The sequence below is a fragment of the Marmota flaviventris genome, chromosome 3, assembly GCF_047511675.1.
Source record: "Marmota flaviventris isolate mMarFla1 chromosome 3, mMarFla1.hap1, whole genome shotgun sequence".
Classification (NCBI taxonomy): domain Eukaryota; kingdom Metazoa; phylum Chordata; class Mammalia; order Rodentia; family Sciuridae; genus Marmota; species Marmota flaviventris.
The window spans coordinates 145,834,203-145,859,986 of NC_092500.1; the positions used below are offsets into that span (position 1 = coordinate 145,834,203).

General features: G+C 36.0%; 1 protein-coding gene across 1 annotated transcript in view; it reads right to left on the reverse strand.

The window, feature by feature from the left end:
- The window catches only part of LOC139705110 (teneurin-3-like), a 38,262-nt gene extending 27,575 nt beyond the window's left edge, over nt 1-10,687 (reverse strand). Inside the window, exon 1 of the mRNA XM_071609316.1 lies at nt 10,456-10,687. Coding sequence (XP_071465417.1) covers nt 10,456-10,687 — 232 coding nt within the window. The remainder of the gene's footprint in view (nt 1-10,455) is intronic.
- Between the last annotated feature and the right edge of the window lie 15,097 nt (nt 10,688-25,784).

Sequence of the window (25,784 nt, forward strand, 5' to 3'; positions counted from 1 at the left end):
GTACAAAATTCATATCAAATTCAATTTTTTTATTTCTAGAGACACATGGATTTTCTATGTTTATAGTCATACATTTAACAAAAGTGCTAATTTTAACTTTTCCCAAAATATACATCAATTGTTGGAACTTCTTCTCTTATTGCATTTACTAAAACATCTGGAGTAATGTTGAATAGTAATTGTGACACTATTGTTGAAACTTCCATATGATCTTGATTTTATTTGAAAAGTCCTAGTATCCCACCATTTTGAATGCTATTTAACTTTTTAAAATAATCATCTTACACATGACTATCATATTTGTTTCTTCTTCTTGACTTAGTTTTATTTTAATAAAGAATGTTTTCTAAATTTTATCTAAAACTTTTTTATCATCTATTGATAAGATCATATTTTTCTACTTTGATTAATTAATGTAATTATGTTAACACATTTCTTATATTGAAAAAAGCCTGCATTGTCAGCAAGGATTAGTAACCACTTGGTTATTAATTCGGTTTAGCATGTTATACATTTTATATATTGCTGGAAATATAAATATAGCTGTTTAGAACTTTTGCACACATAATGAGAAGCAATTTTGGTTTATATAGCTTTTATTTTGTACTACTCAAGTCAATTTTGTTACTAAGGCTATAGCAATTTATTTTATTCTTATTTTTTTAGTTGTAGATGGACACATGTCTTTATTTTATTTATTTATTTTTAAGTAGTGCTGAGGATCAAACCCAGTGCCTCACACATGCTAGGACAGTGCTCTACCACTGAGCTACAGCCCCTGTCCAGGCTATAGCAATTTAATATGAATTTTGATGTATTCCATTTTGGGGGGTGTCAAGTAGCTTTTTGATATTGAACTTAGTTGTACTTTGAAGGTTACAAAATTTCACCTAGGAACCTATCTGGTACTTTTTAATGGCACCTGTTTTAATCACCTTCCTAATCTCTTCTAAGATAATTGGTTTTGACAAGTTTTCTCCATGTTCTAAAATCATTTGGGTTAAATCATATTTTCTGAGAAATAATAAATTATTCTAGATTTTTCAAGTGTACTGCTTAGCATAGTCCCATTTAGTTGTTAAAATATTTTCAATATCTCTCCTTCTTTTTGTTTATAGGGGCTCTCAATGAATCTTTGTAAAGAATCAGCTTTTAGTTTGTTTTAAATTCCAGCTTTGATTATCTAACTTTTCCTATTTCATTTGGTTTATTTTCCCCATATTTATAAATTTCTTAACATGAATATATTTATATACATTTATTGTTTATATTTATTATTTAAATATATTTCTTAGCAATATATTTTCCTATCCATAGGGCTTTTACTATCACCCATAAATTTTGGAAGTAGAATTTTTTTGTTTTCTGTTGCTTCTTATCATAATTAATGATGTCAAAATCCTTAGGGCAATGTTGTTTTCATTTGTTTATATTTTTGTTATTTGTTTCTAATTTTACTAAATTTAGGATGAAATGTTTTGGCTTATAAAGTTTCTTCTTTTCTAAATGTTTATGTTTCTGTTTTGTCGCCAAATACAGAATCCGTTTATGAAAGTATTCCATACAAATGTGAAAAACTATAATTTCTACCTGACATTATAGATATCTGACACACACACACATATATATAATAGCTAAAAAAATTAATTAATATTACATAACTGCTTTCTCAATTTTTTCTTTTATATCTGCCTGATTCTGAAAGAGGTGAATCAATGCATCCCATTATAATGTGTTTCAGCAATCTCTTTTTCCCTAATAGTTTTGGTTTATAACTTTAGCTATTACATTGTTTAATGTATATAATTTAAGAGGACTTGCCCTCTGTACTGTGTCTTTTATTGTTTGCTCATTGGTCTTTTTATCCTGTGTAAAGTTTTTTTTTTCTTTTTAAAAAATTTGTTCTTTTTAGTTATGACAGTAGAATGTATTTTGACATATCATACATACATGGAGACTAACTTCCCATTCTTGTGGTTGTACATGATGTGAAGTCACGCTGGTCATGTATTCACATATGACATAGGAAAGCTATGTCTGATTCATTCTATTGTTTTCCCCATTTCCATCCCCCTTCCCTTCCTTCCATTCCCCCAGTTCAATTCAGTGAACCCCCCCCCACCCCACATTGTAAATCAGCATCCACATATCAGGGAGAACATTTGGCCTTTGAATTTTTGGCACTGGTTTATTTCACTTAGTATGATAGCCTCCAGTTCCATCCATTTACCAGTAAATGCCATAATTTCTTTCTCTTTTATGGCTGAGTAATATTCCACTGTGTATATGTACCACATTATTTTTATCCATTCATCTATTGAAGGGCACCTAGGTTGGTTTCATAGCTTAGCTATTGTGAATTGAGCTGTTATGAACATTGATGTGGCCACTTACTATAGTATGCTAATTTTAAGTCCTTTGGGTATATGCTGAGGAGTGGGATAACTGGGTCAAACTGTGGTTCCATTCCAAGTTTTCTGAGGAATCTCCATACCACTTTCCAGAGTGGTTGCATCAATATGCAATTCCTTGTTTATAGAGTTTTTAAAATAAATTCCACCTTTCTGATATTAATGCTGCTGGTCCTGTTCTCTGTTTGTATTTACCTGGTGTCTCTTCATTCTCAACCATTTCTTTTAACTATTTTAAGTGTATTCCTTATAAATGCCAGTAACTTTTAGGAACCAATTGAATAGCTGATGTCAAGATTCGTGTATTTATGTTTCATGTAATATGTGGCAGGTTTTATTCCTTCCTTCTTGTTTTACGATTCTTTGTGATTTTCCTTGTTTCTTCCTTTTCCTTGGAGCTGTTCTTGCTATTTTGGTCAGGTTGATATCCATTGCCTTTACCCTGCTAATTAGGTAGGTCTATTGTGCTTTTTTTTTCATTCTACTAATGATTGCCTTCCCTTTCTGACATTCAAATTCAAATACATGTTTTTTCATTATTATATGAATGCAGGAGCAATTATTTACCTCCAGTAAAGCTCTTTCCTTCTCTCTCCATCTTCAGATGAGATGGGATTTTGCAAGACTTTAACTTTCCCTACCACTTTTCCCTAACTACCGAGTAGCTGAGATTGATAAGTACTTTTAGTTCAGCATTTGTTAAAGCTTCCCTCCAGCTGTTCTGGAACCACCATTTGAGGTTTAACTATATATACCATAAAGCTGATTGCTCATCACCTATTCTGTCTAACTTGGTATTCCCCCCTGAATATACTCTATCCATTGTAGATACAGTCTCTGGATCTTTTGTACCCCCAAATTATCTTTCATTCATTCTGAGAGATGAATGGCATGATGGGGTTCAGGACATGCTACCACAAAATATGGCACCTTGGCATTTGAGAAAACAGCAAAGACAAAAGGCTATTCTCCCCCTTCTTGTATCTCTTTCCCTTGAACACGGGTTATAAATCCTAGGAGGGCCACTCTCTGACTTTCTCCCCTACAGCTGGTCACAAGGCCCTCATTGTGTTGATCACCAGGCAGGTAGTTGTAGGGGCAACCATCTATGTGTGGGTGGAGAGGGGAGAGTTGCTGCCCCTGTAAATGACTATGAAGACTCCTTCAAAGTTGTTTTGTTTTGTTTTTTCTTTTTGTTTTCCAAATAAGGCCCTCCAGGAAAACTTATAAGGAACCATCCCAACTCTGAGTCACAGTGACTTACCCTTTCTCATTATAATACTAGATTTTCTCTACCCATAGGTATTTTTGTCTTGCATTTTTTTGAACACATGATGTTGAGCTCAAACAGAGCATGCTCATGAAGGCATAGGCCTCTACTTACAATGACAAGTCTTTTCTATATAATTATGTATAAAATTCCCCAATAAAAGCCCCTTCTTTCTTTGTTTAAAGAGATAATCCTTTGTGAATTATCTTCAGAGTCCTTCTTATTTTCTCTAAGTAATAAATCTTTCTTCACTTTTTTTTATCTCTTGATTGTACTCATGGGTATTATACTCATCAAGAGGTGAACCCATTGTGTTTGGTTACAATTGGAAAGGTACCCTTCCTATATCCAGAGGAAAGGAACATCCTTCTCTCTGTAAACACAAGAATGCAGAGAAGAAGCAGATCAAACAGGTCTTGTTAAATCAACCTCCCCTTTCCCTCCCAAAGCCTGAAGGGGCTCACTCTGAAGTTGCCTTATGTGACCAAGAGCAGCTCTTCCAGGAGGAGCTCAGTTGTCTTCAACTCCTCCCTGATGTTATCACTAGTCAAGAACTCACAGGAAATGAGCACCCAAGGTCCCACACTTCACCCAGAGAGAGTGTGTCATAAGCAACTATTTATTCTTTGGAGAGTTGTTACTGGTCAGACTTTTTTGTCACTACTTCTCTCCAAAAGATCCATGCCCATACTTCTTTCTGTAGCTGAGAACACTGCTTAAGCTTCAACCATCTGGTCCTTCCTTGGGTTTCACATTTCATGTGACTCCTATAGGCTTGCACATTGAGAAATCTGTGCACATTTTCCGTTAATATCTATTGTCAGTTTGCTTTAGAGACTGAACTTATTGTAACTTTAGTAGGTGGAAAGAGAGGATTCCTCTGTTGCTATACTACCATCACAACATACTCCATCTGTCTATACTTCTCCATAACTATTCACCTCTTTATCAGACCTAAGCATTAAAATACACACATTTACCTGTTTCTTTGGATCTTCATTTCCTTAGGAAAGTTCCCATGGCACATTAAGTGTAAATTAAATACCTTTGTATGCTCTTCTCTTATTAATCTGCCTTTTGTTATAGGGCCTTAGTGATGAGCCTAGTGATCTCTAAGAAAAGATATCTTTCCTTCTCTGTAATGTATTCTTTGCATATACCACCCTAAAGCATTATGCCACTATCTTCTAGCTTTCATTGTTTCAGACAAGAAAATCATTATTAGTCTTATTTATTTTTCTTTATAAAAAGAAAAGAAAAAAGTTACTTGATTTTTTTTTAACCTTAGAATTTTGTAAGGGAAATGTCTTTATCCCCAAAGAATTTTTCTGGTGTGTACTTAGGGATGTGCGTATGTATGTGTGAGTGTGTGCACAGTTATGCATGTGTGTTTATCTTAATTTTGCTTTCTGGTTTAGATACTTCTACTTTGTCCTTAAAACCATTCATTTGGATTTCAACAATGACCCTTCTCTTCTTCAACTTATTTATGTATTCATTTTGGTACTGGAGATTGAACCTAGGGTCTTATGCATTCTAAGCAAATGCTCTACCACTGAGCTATACCTTCTATTCTATTTTATTTTTAAATTTTAAAATTATGGCTTTTCCCTCCCTCTATTATTTGATTGCCAGTGTTGGTTGTGTTGGTGGTGGTTTTTAAATTATTGTTGTTCTTGGTTTTCTGTGAGTGCTCATATTGTAATTATTTAATTTTAGTTCACATTGTCATCTGTCATCTCCACTGCTCAATTTCATTATATGCTCATGGTTCTGTTTGCTTGCATCCTATTCCATTTCTTGCTTGCTGGTTGCCATTAAGCACATTACTTTCCTGAGGTGCCTTAAGAAATAGTGGGAAGTTCTGTTAGACTCTAAGGACAAGCCTTTCTACTACTTGATTTCCATAGCTGGCATTCTCATAATATCAAGAGTGGAGAACTGCATCTTTTTGGTTCCCCCAACTCCTGAGGGGCAAAGAAGCCAACTGCTCCTTTCAGGCAAGATCCAAGGGAGAGGCAGGCCAGTCTCTCTCTCTCTCTCTCTGGAACCATGAAGTTGCAGTGTTCTTTTCCATCTTTACCCTATTCTGATCTCTCACCAGGCCCTAAGTGAAAACACTTGTATCAGAGTGTTCCTTTAGGACCCTAATAGATTTTCAGCTCCCATTTGCAACCTTGATGACAGTTCAGCTCAGAGGAGATAAGGGGTTGGTTGGGAGATGGGTGAATGAGGCATCAATCAAGCCACCATCAAGCCAGAACCCTGGATAAATATTTACAGGAGAGCCCAAGTTGTTCTAATATTCTTTCTTGAGAAGGGGCACATCTAGAATCTGCAATATTGCATAAAAGATGGGCTAGAACTGGAGATGTAACTCAGTGCTCGAGTATTTGCATACCATGTGTGAGGCTCCTGGTTTACTCCCCAGAATCACACAAAACATAAATAAATAAAGGACTAGGGCTCAGGATGCAGCAGAAGAATCAGGACTTAAGGAACCTACTTTCTTTTGCCTCCCTAACAGAGCTCTCCTAAACCATACTTATGCAATGTCATAATGTCAGAATATAAGCCATGTTTGTGGAAGCTGGAGGCTACTGGACACTACTGCTTATGATTAAAATGAAGAAATGCCAAGTCCCAAAGAGAGGAGTTTCTGGAATTGGAACCACACTGTTAGGGAACACCAGAGGTGAGTCACACCTAGCAATCACGGAGTGCCTATTCTTTGTTAATCTGCTTTCCTCTTTCTTCCCTTCCATTCTTTGAAAATGATTTTTTCTATTTTGATTTCAGTTGTATGTAAACATAGATAGGATGCAATTCTTAAAGTATAAAAACCAACAACCTTTCTCCCCATTGCCAATTTAGAAATTAAGAACAAATGATCTTGGGCTGGGGATGTGGCTCAAGCGGTAGTGCGCTTGCCTGGCATGCGTGCGGCCCGGGTTTGATCCTCAGCACCACATACAAACAAAGATGTTGTGTCTGCCGAAAACTAAAAAATAAATATTAAAAAATTCTCTCTCTCTCTCTCTTTTAAAAAAAAAAAATTTAAAAAAAAGAATAAATGATCTTTTCATTGACCATCTTTTCATTTTAAAATCCTGAAATTCACAGCCCCAACACAGATTACTGACTATTAAACAGTTTGAGTTAGGATTGTCTCAAAGTTGGTTTTCTTAGACGTACGGTTTAGTGGAACAAAAATATTCTTTGTTTTCAAACACTATGTCTTTTTAAATTTTGCCCTTATGGCCAATATTCCTTGTTGGAGTTGACAGCATTCTTGTTTGGTCAAGAATACTACAAGCATGTGCACAGCACAAGAGAGATGAAGCAGAGAAAAAAAATTTTTTTCTTTTATCGCTTTTCCAAAACTGTGGTATGATCTTATGCAGCTGTTTCGTAAGAAATGTGTCTCAGACCTGACGGGATAAATTCTCTTCAAAGATGAATCAAAGAAAATAGTATCCAAGAATGCAAAACACGCCATTGTTACCCTAACCCCATCACACCTACAGAGAGCTCCACAGCTGCTGAAAGAGCAACTATTTCCATCACCCATAAACCACACAAAGAGATTGAAATAGAGAGAGAGAGAGAAGATCTATGTGAGATCCAGTCAAATTACACATACTGTGAAAATGAAATCATCCCCAGCCTTAGAGTATCTAAATATAACACGTAATTAACAGTAGTCACCTGCCAGTCAGTAAAGCCATAAAAAATGATTAAAATCAAGTTTGATGATAGGCTATAAATTTGGTGGATAAAAATAAAAACACCACATTTCTAGATTTGAATTCTCCATGTAATTGCATTAACAGGGTCTCTGCTCCCTCCAGCTGAAGTGGCATTTCCTTATGTCATTCAAGGAGTAAGGGGACGCAGGACTGACGAGCTCTTTTAAAACTCCACGGGCAAGCTAAATTAGCATGATTCTTTGGAATTGTTTCAGAGATCTTTGGCTACTATTAATATTTTCCATCTTTCATTTTTATTATGTGTATGATGTCAGGAGCTGTCGCAGGAAGCACATTTTGTCAATTAAATAATTAATCCCACAGCATAATAGTCAGTGAGGAAAAATTGACATTTGTCAGGTTCAAAGAAAATGAAAGCCTGGGAGGATTTTTCATTATGCTTGCTTAAAAAAAAAAAACATAATCTGATAGCAGACTCTCCCTATTCATTTCTCTCCTACACCTACGGCTCTTGCTACAAACACACCCCATAGCAAACCATAGGGAAGGAAAAGAATTTGCAATGCTTCCTCCACCTTCATCCTTACCCACCCCAGTACACACTCAGATTAATTTTATTTCCTATATATGTCTCACATTTGCCCACTTCTCACCATTCACTCTACCACCACTTTAATATGGAATTGAAGAAAAATAACTCCAAGGGGCAATTAGAACACTGAATTGTCTATTTTCTGCACAGAGCTTCAAATCCTGAGCACTAGAGGTAGTCTGGCCTGGGGTCAAGTGCTCACTAGCCAGGGGATCTCCAAGCCTCCTGGGTCTCACTCTGTGGAAGGAGGCTACCAGGAGGACCTAGTTATCAGGTGACTGCACACACAACCCACTCAGCGCCTTGGCACACAGTCAGGCATCAATCAGTTCACCTTAGCCAGAATTAGCAGTATGTTCCACTTATGTTTTCATACATTCTCATTGAGGAGCCTGTCAGTGAATCATGGCACCTTCCAACACTGCACTTCTGCTTTTCCTTTCACTTCTGCTCTTAAACTTCTCACTTCTCCCCTGGGCTCCTGACATCAGGCCTCCATCTGCTGCCTTGCTCGCTTTCTCCTCGTTGTGCCCCTTTTCCTTCACTAGTCCCCGGCTTGCAAGGAGCTGAGTAATACTACTATTTGGTCCCCAAGAACGTCGGTTCCAGGGTTTCCACAGATGGTATAGCCAATGTCGTCAACAACAGTCTGCACTGGATTAACGCTGCCTAGGAGGTGAAAATTTCAGTGCGCTATTTTTAACCTGTTTAAGCATCCTCCACTCTGCCAAAACTAAATGCTTGCTTGGGGTGGAGATGAATCTCCTCAATGCATCGCACCACATGTGTTACTTTTTTTCTCCTAATAGTATTCCACGATGTAGCCCCCCAACCAAAACAACAACAACAATAACAAAAACCCCAGGGCACTAAAGAGTTACTTTTATTACAAAATGCAAGTCTTCATGCTAGGTTCAGATCCTATCCCTGTCTACACTACCTATTTTTTTTTTTAATTGGTGAATGATGTACACTTATGCTCTATTTCAGCTGGGTAGACAGTGTGAAAGAGAGAAAAAATCAGGTTTAGAATTGGTACAATGAACTGAGTCTCTTGACTTATGATGAGTACATATGTCAAATATGTGTTCTATGTCTCCTCTAAAAATGAATTTAAAATCTTTAGCTATCTTATCCTTTTTCATAAAATTTGATACCAGCAATCAGCAAGGCATGCTTAAAGGGGGGAAACATCTCTCTTTAGGGAATCAAATGAATTTTCTTTGGTGTAAACTGATGTGGCTGAGTGAATACTATTGCATCTAGCTAGGGAAGGCTCTTTCCACAATGCAGAAAAGAAACATGGGAAAGTTTTGAACAAACTGTTGCACTATAATTTTTTCTTAAATTTGTTCCTGCCCAATATCAAATTCTTAGTCACACTGTCTATGAAGTGATTGGAAAAGAATGAATATATTATTTACTATTTAGGTTTGATTTATTTCTTCCCCACTAATTTCCTGATTAGATTAACTAAGAAACAGTAAGTTCTGTGTGAATTGTAATGCATGATTTGAATGTAAAAGGATTTTGTTTTTATTAGTAGTAATTTTGCCCACATCTCAAGACTGTATTAAATGAACTGTATAACTATGAATGCCTCCCTTAAAATAAACTACTGTCTTGGGCTGGGGTTGTGGCTCGAAGGTAAAGCTCTTGCCTACCATGCATAAGGCACTGGGTTCAATCCTCAGCACCACGTAAAAATAAAATAAAGATATTGTGTCCACCTATAACTGAAAAATAAATATTAAAAAAATAAGCTACTGTCTTAAGCACAAAAATTGGTTAGTTTAGAATTGTGAAGTCAAGATGCAGATGTCATTATCCCAGTGGTAGGATATGGATACAGAAAAAAGGGAATGTAAAAATGTTCAAGAAATGTATGCAAATGATCAAGCCACAGCAGACTATTTTACAGGAAACTAGAATGTTTTCAGGTGTAATCTTAATGTACAAGGTTACCTAAGAGAAAGAATATGGATCCCTTTGATGGCAGGCTCTTGATAATGTGCAGCCTTGCAAATAGCTGGGCTGGATGGAACATGAGATTATCTAGGGTCATAGTTCTTATTTTCTTGTGAGGGACAGGTAACTTTCCTCTTCCACAGCTCCTGGTTTGCTTGTACTAGTTCTAACTATAAAAGCTATAATTGTGAACACCTTCATTCAAATAAAAAGGAGCCCTACAGACTTGAGTTTCAGGCATATGTGCACAAAATTTGGCCATGCTTAGAACCATAAACTTTACATGTGAATGTGGTACTGTGGAATACCCTGTGCATTGGAGCCAGTGGTAGTACCCACAGGTGCCTTTCTACCTCTAATCTGGAATACGGTGCGATCATCTAGCATCTCAGCATAAGAACTAGTCGGACATGAAAATTGTAAAAATGATCATGTCCCCTTCTGGGAAAAACATGGCACCTACAAGTTAGCAACATGCCTCATCCTGCTAGAACCATTACCTACCTTGTCTAGAATACTCGTCTGCTTCTCTGTGAACCAAATCCTTTACTCTGTTTCCGTAAAGCAGCCGTGAAGAATCATGATCAAAAGCTTTCAAGGTTTCACTGGAACTATAAGACTTCTGCGTAGGGACCCTACACTCCTCATTGTCTGCAGAGGAATTTGTATACCGCCGTTCTTTTTCCCGTCTGCTCTTGGTGAGGGAGCAATAAGGCCTACGTTCTTTCACATCCATACTTCATTCCTTCTGTGTGCACATCGGTCCTGCTTGTTACAAACTGTGCTCAGAGTTCCATTCTCACTGGCCTCTCTGTAAAGATAAAAGGTTGGCATGATATCAGCATAATATTCATCTAAAACCTGACTATGCTCTATCCTTCTCAGTGTGGAGGGTGGTGGAAAAACAACCATCTTGCCTATCTAGGATCTTGCTTTCAACAATAAATTAGTTATTTGTAAGGTGGTTGTAAATATTCTGTAACACCAAGAGGTGAGGCACTTTCTGTTAATGAGAGCTATGAGTGTTGGTTTAAGCTACTATATCTGAATTTTCACATTAATACCAAAAAAAAAAAAAAAAAAAAAAAAAACCAGCTCAAGCTTAAATTTCACTACAGAAGCCAGCTTAAAATTGGCTTCAAAGGTTGGTTAAATTTTCCACAATGGAAAAGTTTCCTCTCGAAGCATTTTCACCATTCACAAATTAATTCCTTTTCTTACAAAAACTTAATACTACTTTTTCTCAAATATTTTGGTTTTGTTTAAAGAGCAGGAGTAAAGAGGGAGCTTCTTACAACCGAAACTTCTTCAAAAGCTTTGCACATTTTATCATTTTTTACGAAGACTTTTCCTTCCGAGGGCACAATTTTCATGTTTTAAGGACTGAAATGTCTTGATTTGTGGAAAAAGCTGTTCGGCCTCTCATACCCGCTTCCTTAAAATGCATTTTCCTCTCTAGCAAATGAATTTAATCAGCACTACCCTGATATTTAAGGCAATTCAAGTGGCTAATTTGATGGGGGTAGCTCCCAAAACTGCCAGTAGCAAGAATAACTTAGAAGGAGCAAGGCAAATCGTGTTTCTTTGCTTAGCAACTCTTTTTCTTGAATTTGCTGAACTAACAGTGGAAAGGGCAAGTAGGCTCTGTTGAGCTAGATCTGGGGTCTGGAAGAGGGAGAGTTAGTTGCCCAGGGCTAATCCGAATTTTAAATGATCCACTTTTGTCTTTATTCTTTCTCATTTTGTCCTTCCTTTTAATCTGAATGTCCCTGAGAGCTTTGACTTCAGCCCTCAGTGTTGTTCCCCCACCCCAATCCTACTTTCCTAAATTTGCTTTGTATTTTGAATGATTCTATAATCAACTTGAAATAAAAAGATTTCCGGCTGGCCCCAGGTCTTCTCTTTGGTTTGCCATCCTTAAGGCTGTAACTTCCATTTAGATATTTTCTTCCATGCAGCGTCCCTCTCCCGAAGAGTCTGTCTCCCTTTCTTCACCATTTGCTATGCTTAGACACACCACACAGCTCTTTAATGTGCTTCCAACTTGGAGTCTTGTAACTGCCTCTAATTCTCCCAGGTGGACTCAGTTTAATTGAAGTTGTCAACAACTCTTGATTTTTCCTGCTTAACATTACAATTCCTGTACCTCTCACGTTTGGACTTTTGCTTTCTGTCCAGCTACAAAGAGAGTGGCAAAGATCTCTGGGTTGGAATGACCAGTATTTCAGAGCCTTTGCTTGGAAAGGTTTTGACTGCTCCTCCATACCACCTATTTAGCCAAATTATAGCCTCACCCACAAACCACCCAAATTGCCAACAAAGGGTTCCTTCAAGTGGGGCTCCATGTTTCTCTGCTATTGAATTAAACTGGACTGTTCAAAGTAATTGGTAATATTTGTAGTTTGGTATTGAACTGTACCTTGATTTCTCTTTTTCTTCTTTTCCATGAATCCAATTTTTTTTAAATGAATTGTTTTCATTGACTCCTTATGATTTACTATTCCATTATTCTTTTACAAATTCTTCTAATAACTGTTCATAGAAATGGTATTTCCTTTAATGTTGCTTTCCTTTCAGTTTAGGATGATAAATAATTTTAAGGTATGTGATAGAAACTATTTTTGTACAATGGGATTGAAACAACAAATCAACTCATTCTTTTTATTGCAATAACTAGAGTTTACTTTAGATGAACATTTACAGAATGACTACCACAAGTTGGGCCAATTCTGGGTACCAAGGACACAGAAGAGAATAAAATGATGTTCTGCACTCATGGATCATACATTTTAGTCAGAAAATCTAAAATCAGGACCATTTTCCACAATAGTGTTTTCAATAAAAATCACAGGTGGCTATAGTTTTATTTATAATCTATTTTTTTATATATATCAGGGATTGAATCCAGGGACACGTTACCACTGAGCCACATCCCTGGCCCTTTTTATGTTTTATTTAGAAACAGAGTCTCCCTAAGTTGCTGAGACTAGCTTTGAACTCCTGATCCTCCTGCCTCAGCCTTTCAAGCTGTTGCTATTACAGGCGTGCACCACTGCACCTGGCAAGTGGCCATAGTTTTAGACCAGTCTCCTGCATTGGGTTCCACAGACCAGACTAAAAATCAAAATGGAGTCAACCAGGCTGGGGTTCCATGTCACAAACAGGACCTGGTAACAGTGACCTGACTTTCCTGAACTTCCAAGAAAGAGATAATAACCAAGTTTTCTAAACAGACCAGTTTAATCCACTTGGTAATAATGATCCCTTTGCTTTAATCTTACCAAAAAATAACCCAAGATTACCTGATATTGACCAGTCTTTTTTTTTTTTTTTTTCATTTTTCTATGTCCCTCTCCTTGCCTCATAAGGAAAGTAACTTTGAAATGACTGGTTCACATTTTGTTCTTTGTTTCTGCTTTCACTATCCATAAAAGTAACCCCTTTCATTCAGGCCATTGAAACACTGGTTCTGTTTTAGGCAATGAAGTGTTGCAGGATTCTAGAATGTTAAAATAAAGCCAAGTAAGATCTTTAAACTAAATGTTGTCATTTTGTCTCTTGACAGATTGAACAAAAATGTCTGAGTCCAACAAAAATTTTGTTTCCAAAATAGTCTTGATCTCTTCGGAGGAAAGGCCACATAGACCCTCAAAAGTAACTGATCATCAAAAAGCCTTCTAAATGACCAGAAAAATATAATTCAAGCATTCTCAGTAACAGAGATTTGAGATTCAAAATCATTATAGAACTTTCATTTTGTGCCCTAAGTTGACATCTATTTTAAAATAAATGTTGCTAATGATTGAATCAGAAAACCATGTCCCAAAATATGGTGCTTTGGTATGCTGAGTAATTTGCTTTTGAATGTAACAAGAATTCTCTTTACTGTACAATTTTCATTGATACAATTTTATACTCTTTCAAATTGGATAATAATGGTATTCTTTAAAAAGTAATATGAAGTATACCATCACAATTAAAGATACAACTTTGTGGTTATGTTACCAAATGTTACAAACCAATATTATATGTTAATAAATTAGCAATAAAAAGATAAGTTTGTGTATTTTTAGGGTTTTGTTGTTGTTGTTGTTATTGTTGTTTCCTTTTGGTGGGGTGGTACTGGGGCCTTGGAACTACATTCAAAACTCAAGAAGATAATTTTAGGTACTCTTGAACTTCATAGACCATCTCTACCATCAAATATCCGAGTTTGCTTTATTTGTGAAGCAATTTAAAGTACCATAATAAAGCAAGATATGATACACTGTCAGAGACAGAGGCAATTTGATCTTAGACACTCCAAACAATAAAAAGTCCTTTGTATTTCTCTGATTCCATTTTTGTACATAGTTCAAACTCTTCAAGGATTCAATCTACTCTGTGGCATTTGTAACTAGTGATATGTTTCTGATGGAAGTCAATGAGCTCAACACGACTTCAAAAGGCAGTTTTCTATGTTATCTCCTCCACTCAATGCTGAAGATGAGAAGGTTAAGAAGTGCAGCTGCTAAAGGAGTGCTAAATAGTTGAAACACTTTGATGGTGACTACACAGTCCTACACAAGGAAGAAGGTCACTGTGCATATATTCCTCATTAAGAACTCAATGAATAGGACATGAGTCTCATCAGTAGGCAAAGCCTTTGAGAAAGAAAGAAAAATACGAGAAAGAAAATTTGATCAAAATCTTTTGATTGAACTGGCAAGTATACAACGATATTAAACTGATTTGGTTAATTTTCATTAATTCATTGAAAAACAACCCAGGTACTAATCATAATACTCCTCTGGAAATCACTGCTAGTCCTAAAGCAAATTGTATTACTTAGTTAATTGTTTTGCTTTAATATAGATGGTCTCATTTGGGGAGAGTTTGACTTGATTTTTCAAGGGTATGATGGTGTGAAAGCAATATACACGCAGTATAAACTATACTTTGAATTTTGATCTTTTTCTAGGCTAGTGACCTATAACACAATACTCTCTGGGGAGGCTGGACAGTGGCAGTGAACCACAGCTCCCAATCAGCCATGCAACACAAAGGTAAACAACTGATACTCTATAGTGTATTTTGCTGCTAAGCTAAGGTGTTTAGAAGGCTTGGTGTATTAAGTATATTTTGACTTAAAACATTTTCAGTTTACAATGGGTTTATCAGAACATAACACCATCCTAAGTTGAGAAGCACCTATACTCTGAAAAGTATTTGACTTTTCAAATGAGCAGGCAGTTCCTGATTTATGGACACTAACAGAGGGTGACCATGTCCTGTATTTCAGATATATTACTTGTCCAGAAAACTGAACATTATTACCTTTTTGCATGTTCCTAATTCCAAAGAAATATTTTTAAATTGTATCTTTAGAAAGTAATCTGATTTTAATTAGAGTATGTACACATCTTTAAAACACTTGATGTCAGTGATTATAATTTTTCAGGTCTATAAGAAGTATCCTTAAACTCAACTGTGGTTCTAAAATGACACGAACTGAAATAAAAACATATACACAAACCCAAAAGATTAAACAGCCTATTGGTCAAACTCATTCAGGATTCCATTGTTATTTATTTTCTGTAAGAATTACAAATATTACGAAAATGCAACCTTTAATATCTTTCTACATAGATTGTCCCTCTGTCTTTACTATAGTTGGAAAACTCACCCAAAAGAATAAGTAGACTTCAGACAAACACTAATGTATCTTCCCACATTTCAGAATAAAGATTTAAATTAAGTTTTTTTGTACACAATTCCAAATTTTTGTCTTTTGTTACAATTCATATTTCCCTAATAAGGTAGTATTTATAAATTATTACTAGTTGTGTTAGTCAAACAGTAAATACAATTTTGCATACCATAAGAATTTTCCTTTATTGAATAGCTAGATTAATACCAACTGAACACAAGAGGAAATCAGTTGCTATTATTCATTTTAGAGGAAATCAAAGAGTTGAAATAAGAACACAAATAAAATCATATTATGGTAACTTGTTCCAGTAATGCTAACTTCAAGTTTAACTAGAATTTGAACTTACAGATTCAAAAAACAGAGTGAAAGAGAATATAAGTATCATGTTTGTGGTTCAAAGTTAAAACATGAATAGTATTGTTAAAGGAAAGATGAAAGAAAGGTGAGTCTGTAGATAGATGTTGTTGAGGAGATACAGGTATGGAGAAAAATAAATAAAACATCACCACTAATAGTGGTTGAAAAGGAGAAAATGAGTCAAGTTGCTTTCTTTAAACATGACAGGTCATAAAGAGAATATTCAATAGTAATGAGAAGTAAGAAATCGTCTTCTGCTTCCAGCAAAGATGGAGTAACAAGAACTAGATTTATTCTCCTGTCTAAAGTAACAACAACAACAAAAATCTGAAATAATAGTTTCCAATCCATTGATATCAGCAGTGAAGGCTAGTGAGCCCAGAGACATGGGAAACAAACCTGGGGGACCCCGACTCACTGCCTTGACAATTTCCAGACTATAGCACTGGAAGGAGGAAACCCAGGGAGAGCCCTAACCTAGCAGACTTCCTAAATTAAAGAGATAGAAGTGAGTCCACGGGAACAGGTCATTAGAATTTGCAGGACAAAGTGTTGGGGAAAAAAGACACACATAGAAAAAGAACCCTAGGCATCTGCAGAGGGCTTGTCTTGAGTATTCAGCAGATATTCAGCACATGTGTGTGAATTGGCCAGAGAAAGAATTATCTGGAAGGAGGATTGCAAGTTTTCCAAACCTCAGTACTACAGACTCTTTGGAGAAAAAAAAATATTTTTGTGAGGGTCTCTCTTATACTACAACGTTTATCAGTATTTGTAGCCTCTATCCACAGGATGCCAGCAGTTCCCCCAATTATGACAATCAAACATGTTTCTAGACATTACCAAATATTCCTGGGAGCAAAATGGTCCCCCTTAAGAGCATTAAATTACAGGTAGTGTATCCAAGGTTCATATAAGAATAGTGTTTGTTCTCACCAGCCAAATTAGAAAACCCTCATAATTTATTGGGCAATCCCACTCAAGAAGATCTTGCCTATTATGGGGAATATTTACCATCAGACTAATCACTGGACCATGTAACAAATCTTAAAACCAAGACCAGAAAGGATCAAACCATTTGCAAATTGCTTAACTAACTTCCTCATTAAAAAAAAAAAAGAAGAAAGAAAGAAAAAAGAAAAGAAAACTCAAGAGTCTGTCATTCATTGATAGATTATCAGGCATGTAATGAAGCAGGAAAACAAGAGAAAAAGAATCAATTAATTGAAACTGACCCAGAACTGATGTGGATGTTACAATTAATAGACAAGAACGTGAATTTTAACTGTGTTCCATATGCTTGAAAAATTAAATACAGACTTGCAATATATATATATATATATATATATATATATATATATATATATATATATATATATAAGACTCACATCAAGTTTCTGGAAGAAAACTACGGAGTCTGAAATGAAAAATACAATGTATGGTATTGATGGCAGATTAGATATTGCAGGAGAAAAGAGTAGTGAACTCAAAGAGTAGTCCCTACACAAAATAAAGCCCAGAAAAAGATAATGGGTAGATAACTAAATAAATCACCAGTGAGACAGATAGAGGACTCTAAGAGGCTAATATAGATGTAATCAGAATCCCCAAAGAAGAAGACAGACAGTAGTGAAAAGAAACTACATGAAGAAGAAATAACTGAATGGGCTGGGGATGTGGCTCAGGCGGTAGCGCGCTCGCCTGGCATGCGTTCGGCCCGGGTTCGATCCTCAGCACCACATACAAACAAATGTTGTGTCCTCCGAAAACTAAAAAATAAATATTAAAATTCTCTCTCTCTCTCTTTCTCTTTAAAAAAAAAAAAAAAGACGAAATAACTGAAAAAAATTTTCAAATTTGGTGAATACTATAAACCCAAAGCTATTAGAAGCCTAATAAAACAAGAAATGTAAGAAAACTCTACCAAACCATCTGATTGTGTTAATATTGTTCAAAATCAGTAATGAGAAGATAATCTTAAAGCAGACACAGAGAAAGGCAGGTCCCATAGAGCTTCTCAATGAAAATAAAATACACAAAAAGACTTTAGAGAAACTTCTTTAAAATACTGAAAGTAAAAAGAACTGTCAGCAAGAATTCTGCACCCAATCAAAATACCTCTCAAGAACTAAGGTGAATTAAACCCTTTTTCAGACATACAGAAGCTAACCCATCAGCAGACTTGCACAACAGTGACAACAACAAATGTAAAGTAAGCCCTTTGGCAAAGAGAAAGTGACATCATTTTGTAATGTGGGTCTGTTCAAGGAATGAACAGCACTTGAAAATGGCAAGTGCATGGCTAAATATTTAAGTTAGTTTTTCTTAACCAAATCTTAAAAGAGGATCATTTAAACAAAAATCATAGCAATGTATGGTAGGGTTTGCAACATGTAAGTAAGGAAAATGTATTGCAAGAGTAAATAAAGGAGGGAAATAAATACAGGTGGGAAGGGGAGAAACAAGTAACCTTTGTAAGGTTTGTATACTGCTTGAGAAGTGACATAATATCACTTCAAGGTAAACAGTGCTATATTAAAGAGGTATACTTCAAACTTATAGTAAGAATGAAAATAACAAAACAAATCACAATTAGTAAGCCAAAAGGCATAATGGAATAAAAAGAAACATAAAAATATTCAATTTTAATCAAAAGAAGGCAGAAAAGAGGAACAAAAAAATATATGGGACAAATAAAAAACAAATAGCCAAATGATAGGCATAAATCTAACCAAGTCAATAATGACATGAAACTGATGTGATTCTGCAATCTGTGTATGGGGTGAAGGTGGGAGTTCATAACCCACTTGAATCAAAGTGTGGAATATGATATGTCAAGAAATTTGTAATGTTTTGAACAACCCACAATAAAAAATTAAAAAAAAAAAATTAAAAAAAAAAAATAATAATGACATGAAATGCAAATGTCCTAAACATCCCCCAAAATCCAGATATTTTTACATTGGATTAAAAAAATACATTGTAAAACTCAGATATTTTACATTGAATCAAATCTCATGCTGCTTCCAGCAAACATACTTAAATATAAAGACAGAAATGGGTCAAAAGTAAATGGGGATGGGAGATGTGAAACCGAAACAATATCAATAATCACACTAAATATAAATTGCACAGATGAATGACATGGCAGAAATTGTCAGACTGGATGGGAAAGTGAATCAAGGCCAGAAGGAGGAGCACTCTGCAGTAATGCATGTGTGGACATAGGTGTACACATGGCAAATTGAGATCATTAATTTCTTTACTTATCTTTTTTATCACACACATAGAATACCTACCTACCACCTGTCAGTCATGGTGAGAAGCACTGGGAATGGAAAAATAAACAAGGCATAGTCCCTTTCAGATTAAAAGAGGAAAGAGAATGTAGAGAATTAGTGACACAAGAAAATATATAATTAAAACTGTACAAATGCTGCATGAAACAATCACGTCACTAAGATAAAAGATGTAATCTAATTGATAATTAGGGCCAAAAGAAGACTTCTCCAGAACAAAATACGTTTAAGGCAAGACTCATAGCTAATATGCTTTAGCCTGATTACCAGTATATATGTCACAGGCAAGGGGTTGCCAACAGAACAGGCCAAGCTGAGAGAATAACATGCCCCAAAGTACTCAGAGCTCAGTGGTAAAGAGAGTGTGTGTGTGTGAGGCCAGCAGTACACAAATACAAAACAGCAACCAAAACAACAAAGAAACACTCTGAGGTTGGGAAGAACATGGCAGACAAATGCTGATGGGGCATAGTATATAGGAAGAAAGGAGGAGGCATGAGATGAGTCCAGAGTGATCTAAAAGGTGAGATGCAGAATTTACAGAAGAGGTTAAACAGCTCCATCCATGGTTCACCAGTATTGGACCGCTACTAGAGAATTGTAAGCAAGAGCGTAACCAGGTTTTCAGTTTAGAAAGATCTCTCTAGCGGAAATGTGAAGAATGAGGAATAGTAGTTTGGAGCAAAAGTAGGAAAACTTGTTGACAGATTTTTGCAGATGTCCAGGCAAGAGACGGAGTTTAGACTAGGAAGCATGAAATGGCAGCAGAGATTTAGAGAAGGGACTAGATTAGAGAGAACATTTGAGGTGGCATCAGCACAACTGTGATGGTGTTGGTGTTATGGTTTAGATATGAGGAATCCCCCAAAAGCCCAAGTGCAAGACAATGTAAGAATGTTCAGAGGTGAAATGATCAGATTAGGAAAGTCTTAACTTAATCAGTGGATTAATGTGCTGATATGGATTACTGAGTGGTAACTATAGGCAGATAGGGTGTGGTGGAGGTGATAGGTCACTGGAGGTGTGACTCTGGGGTCTATATTTTGTCCCTGGTGAGCAGTTCTCTCTCTCTGCTTCCTGGGTTCCATGTCCAAAACTACTTCTCTCGGCCATGTCCTTCTGACATGATGGTCTGTTTCTGTTGGGGCCCAGAGCTATGAAGTCAAATGTCTATGGACTGAGACCTCTGAAACCATGAGTCAAAATAAGATTTTCCTCCTATATATTATTCTTTTTAAGTCTTTTGGTCACAGCTCACTAAAACACAAGGGTTGAAATATGAGTAAGGAAAAAGAAAGAGCTGAGACTGACACCAGGTTTCTGGATAAAGCAGCTGGGCACAAGAAGTCTCCTCCTGAGACAGAAAAGGAGGCCATCCTCTAGACACTGTTTAATACACACTTCCAATTTTTGCGTTTTCTTTTATTGAAAACATATATGAAGCAGGTAATACTTGTTCCTTATACAAACTAAAAAATAAACAACAAAAAAATTGCCCTCTTAACATTTTGGTGCTTACCTTTTCAGACATTTTCTGTGTGTGTGGTGTGTGTGTGTGTGTGTGTGTGTGAGTGTGTACGTGTATTATATATATGTATATATAATATGAATAATCTTGTACCCTCCTTTTGCTTACTATATTAATATTTTCAGGCAAAAGATATCTATGTTTTTATTTTAAAAATAAAAAGGACATTGTTTTAAAACTCAAAACTATTCTTCATGTTTTGTCATGAAGACAGCAAATATGTAAACTTAGATAATAAAATAAATAGGAACAGCGTACTAAAATAGCTACTGAATAAATGTGAATACTGGAAATTTTTTAATTGGAAAATATATAGAACAGCGCCTTAGGCGATAAGAAAAGTAGCTTAAATCTCATCAAATCATTAAAAATTCTTTCAAAAATATTTATATGGGAAGGAAACAGAAACTGAAAATGATCAAAAAAGAAAAAAAGGACAATGAGGTTTGTTTACTCAGTAATGTAAAATGGGAATATATTCGATACTCTAAAAACAAAATAATTCACCTGCAAGGTTTGAAGTTAAAAGTGATTTATTTTTCTGATAAAAATTATAAACATATTTAATAGATAATATATCAATACAGTTAGGTAGTCCATGACTGCAAAGGCATGAATAAATACTGGAAGGTCATAATCTCTATACTTAGAATAGATGGGAAAGGCAATCAAGAATCCAATACAGCTGACTCAAATGGAGATTTCCTAGACTGCAAACCTTTAAGGTAAAGTGTAAATAATATTTCTCAAATTGTCTGCTTTCCTGGACCAACCCAATATCCATCATATCTACTTAAACATTTCTGTGATGGTTTAAAGCAATACCCTGGATATAGAGGCCACCAATTTCTTCACTTGTGCTTCAGCAAGAGCCAGGTCTTTGAAAATTCTGACAGTAATAACATCTGGTTCAGAAGGAAAAGCAAGGAACACAATTGTGTGTCATGTGGATGATACTGTGCTGTTTAAATGACCTCAAATACATACTAGCTAGTTGGGCGTGGAAGTGCACACCTGTAATCCCAACTACTTTGGAGGCTGAAGCAGGAGAATTGCTAAGTTCAAGGTCAGCCAGGGCAATTTAGTGAGACCTGTCTCAAAATAAAAAAAAAACAAAGAGGGCTTCATATATAGCTCAGTGCTTGCCTAACATGTTCTAGGCCCTGGGTTCAATACTCAGTACTGCAAAATAAAGAATGAATGAATGAATGAATGAATGAATAAATAAATGACACTAAATAAAAATACAACAAAATAGACACCATTGATTTCACTCCAGACATATTGTTTTAATTGAGTGAGGTTCTTCTATTTTCAACCAAACATTCACATCTTGGTGGACATGCCAGCCACAATCAAATACCCAATGACAATAATAACTTCCATTTAGTCATGTTAGGTATTTTACACATAGAATTTCTATCCCTAACAAAAACACAGGAATTTTGAGTTATTTTCCAATTGTACGGATGAGGAAATATAAGAACTAATAACACCTCTCAAATCACACAATTAGTAGTGGCTAGATTGGGGTTCATACTCCTGCATGGTGCTCTTCCATTTATTTCTTTGCAGTTGCCACACTATACAACCTGTGTAGCATCAGTTCCCATTCAAACCTTTAGTTGTAATCAGAGAAAAATAAGGAAGTTTGTTGGATGGTTTGAAAAACAACTACAGTCTGCTATATCATAAGTGACTAAAAGACAGGTATTACTGACCTGGTGACAGCTGGCAAGGCTGTGTACAACTGGGGCAGCTTCTTAAAATGAAGAGCTAATATTATTTCCCTAAGTGCTGGGCATCTTCTTCTCTTTAAGAGGAGACATAAAAGCTCCTTGATGAATTATTAATTTCAATCTTGATTATTTATTGAATGCTTAAAATATGTCAGGTGCTTTACATATATGACCTCATTTAATCCTCACAACAACCTTGCCAAGTAAGAATTATAAACTCCATTTTCATGTAAGAGAATTAAGGATCAGAGAGATTAAGTGGCTTGTCCAAGGTCAGAGTCAGAAAGTAGCTGAGCAAAATTTGAACACACTTCAGTTTAATTTCCAATCTCTATTCTGTCTGTTTTTTTTTTTTTTTACATTATTACATCTTTATTTTTTTATTTTTTTTTAATATTTATTTTTTAGTTGTAGTTGGACACAATACCTTTATTTCACTTATTTATTTTTATGTGGTGCTGAGGATCAAACCCAGGGTCTCGCACATGTGAGGCGAGCGCTCTACCACTGAGCCACAACCCCAGCCCTATACCTTTATTTTATTTATTCATTTTTATGTGGTGCCAAGGATTAAACCCAGTGCCTTGCACTGCCAAGCAAGCGCTCCACCACTGAACCACAACCACAGCCCCCCAGTCTCTATTCTTAACCACTGGACTACACTTTTGAATCTTAGAACAAAAAGGAGATTTAAACTATAAAAAACACCAGCACCACCACCATCAACAACAACAAACTGCAAAATACAGAGAGAGAGAGAGAGAGACAAATGACAAAAAAGAATTTAACAAACTGTGTCAGAATGTCAACAGATCCAGTATTAATAGCCAATGAAGGCTGTCATATTGAAAATACCATCATAATTAAATTTGCAGAGATGCCAGTACCCAGGAGGCAAAAATAAAAACCATGTAAAATTCAACTGAAAAATAAGAAGAATATAAAATTTAAGACCAAGAAGATAGAATAATGCTAGAAAGTTGCTTCTTCAGGGAAAAGACAATTAGGGGGAACAAAAAATAATACTTGTGAAATGTGTGTCATAGGGAGACATGGTCACAGTTACCTTGATTTGTCTTCATTCCATGGGATTTAGGCACCAAAGGGGAGAAGCTCTCCCACATCAGAGCCGTCATGGTTTACTGAATTATTTTTGTATGCCCTGCATTTCCCTACATAAACAGTCCTCCCCAACACTGGGCTTAAGGGGTTCATGTGGAGCCAATCCCAATCCTAGGGCCCAGGAACTGCCTGCACAGAATTTCTGACTTGTTTGGGAATGCCCATGTGACCTAATTCAGGCCTGGAAGGTCAGTCCCAGGACATCTGATAAAATGATTGGAAATGAGCCTACTCTTTTCATTGGCATTGCTAATCTGGGAAGTTGTAAACTTGGCATTGCTTATGTTTTTGGAGGAAGGCTGTCTGCCATTGAAGTCTACGGAGAAGAAACAGACCTGAGACAGAGAGAAACACAATTCAGAAACAATTAAGTTCTTACGCTGAATTTTTCAACAACAACAAAAAATCTAAAAAACTGGGGAGGGAAATAAAGCACAAGTTTTTGTTGAGGCAAACTGAAGTCTAGCTCCTCTACTGACAATTCATGTGATATGTGAACTTGGACAGGGTACTAGAACTCTCTGAAGCTTATTTAATTCTCTGAAAGGCATATGATGACATATATATATATATATATATATATATATATATATATATATAAACATGATAAAAGTTTTTTAAAGCATTTAGTACAGTGAGAGGCACATGAGAACTTGATAAAAGCCAGCTATTATAATTCAATAAAGAATATTATCCTGTGTCCAAGAACTATGTCCACTGTCATTAATTAGGCTTACACCTAAGTAATCTAGGGAAACTGAGATGGAAAAATATATCAAAGCTCCATTCTGTAAGGTTTGAGATCAAGAAATTATATATCTGTAACAAAACTGATATTCTGGGGCTGGGGTTGTGGCTCAGTGGTAGAGTGCTTGCCTAGCATGTGTGAGGCACTGGGTTCTATCCTCAGCACCATATAAAACATAAAGAAAGGCACTTAAAAAAACTGATATTTTGCTAAAATGTTTGAATGAAATTTTTGTTTTGAATTTTTATGAGCTTATTTGTAAATGTGATATCATCAAATGAAGGGTGGGGAAGTTCCTGCATCTATAGTTTGAAAATGATTTCATTTATAATGCTATCCAAATATTTACATCTTAGTAGTAGATGGCAGTAGACAAACACTGGAAGAGCTTTCAAGAGCAGCAATAAAACTGATTAAGAGCCTCTAGATTGAAAGAACTATGTTAGGTTTATTTTAGAAACAACTAGGTGGAGACCTGATAACTACCCACAAGTATTTGGAGAATAAAGGATAACTGCAGTTATTCATGCCTCTGTAACCCACAGGCAAAATTACTATAATAAACATACTCTCTGTCTACTGCCCACCAGACAGTTTTCATCTGTCTGAAAAGCACCAACCCAGCCAAATGGCACCTTCTTAACAGACTCCTGGAGAGCGGGAAACTCAGGTGCAACGCCAGAGGTGAATGTCTCCCTCAACATGGCATCTCCCAGTGGAGTGAGGAAACCCCCACTTTCTCCTTAAAGTGGTGAGGTTAGAGAATAAAATAAGCTTCAGAGAGTTCTAGTACCCTGTCCAAGTTCACATATCACATGAATTGTCAGTAGTGGAGCTAGACTTCAGATCTGCCTGCACAAAAACTTGTGCTTTATTTCCCTCCCCAGTTTTTTAGATTTTTTTTTGTTGTTGAAAAATCCAGGGTAAGAACTTAATTGTTTCTGAATTGTGTTTCTCTCTGTCTTAGGTCTGTTTCTTCTCTGTAGACTTCAATGCCAGAGTAGCTTCAGGGTTTTATAATGCCTTTTGGTTCAGTCTGAGTTGTCCAAAGAACTGAGGAAACCCTCTTAGCTTGCTGTAGAGACCATGGGGTCTGGCTCAGGTCTGAACTCTGACTCGGTGGGCTTGGAAAACGGTTCCAATGTTGTTACCACTAGCATAGCAAGCAGGCTTGTGCACCTACTCTAGAGGATTCCATTGTCTTTGATATTTTTCTTCCTCTGTGTTTATTGTTTGTTTTTAAACAAATTTTAGTGCAACAGTACCAGGGAATATAAATATGCTTGACTAAGGTATAGGCTCACATAATTTAATGTTTTGACATCCCAAGTTTAGTCACACACCTTAA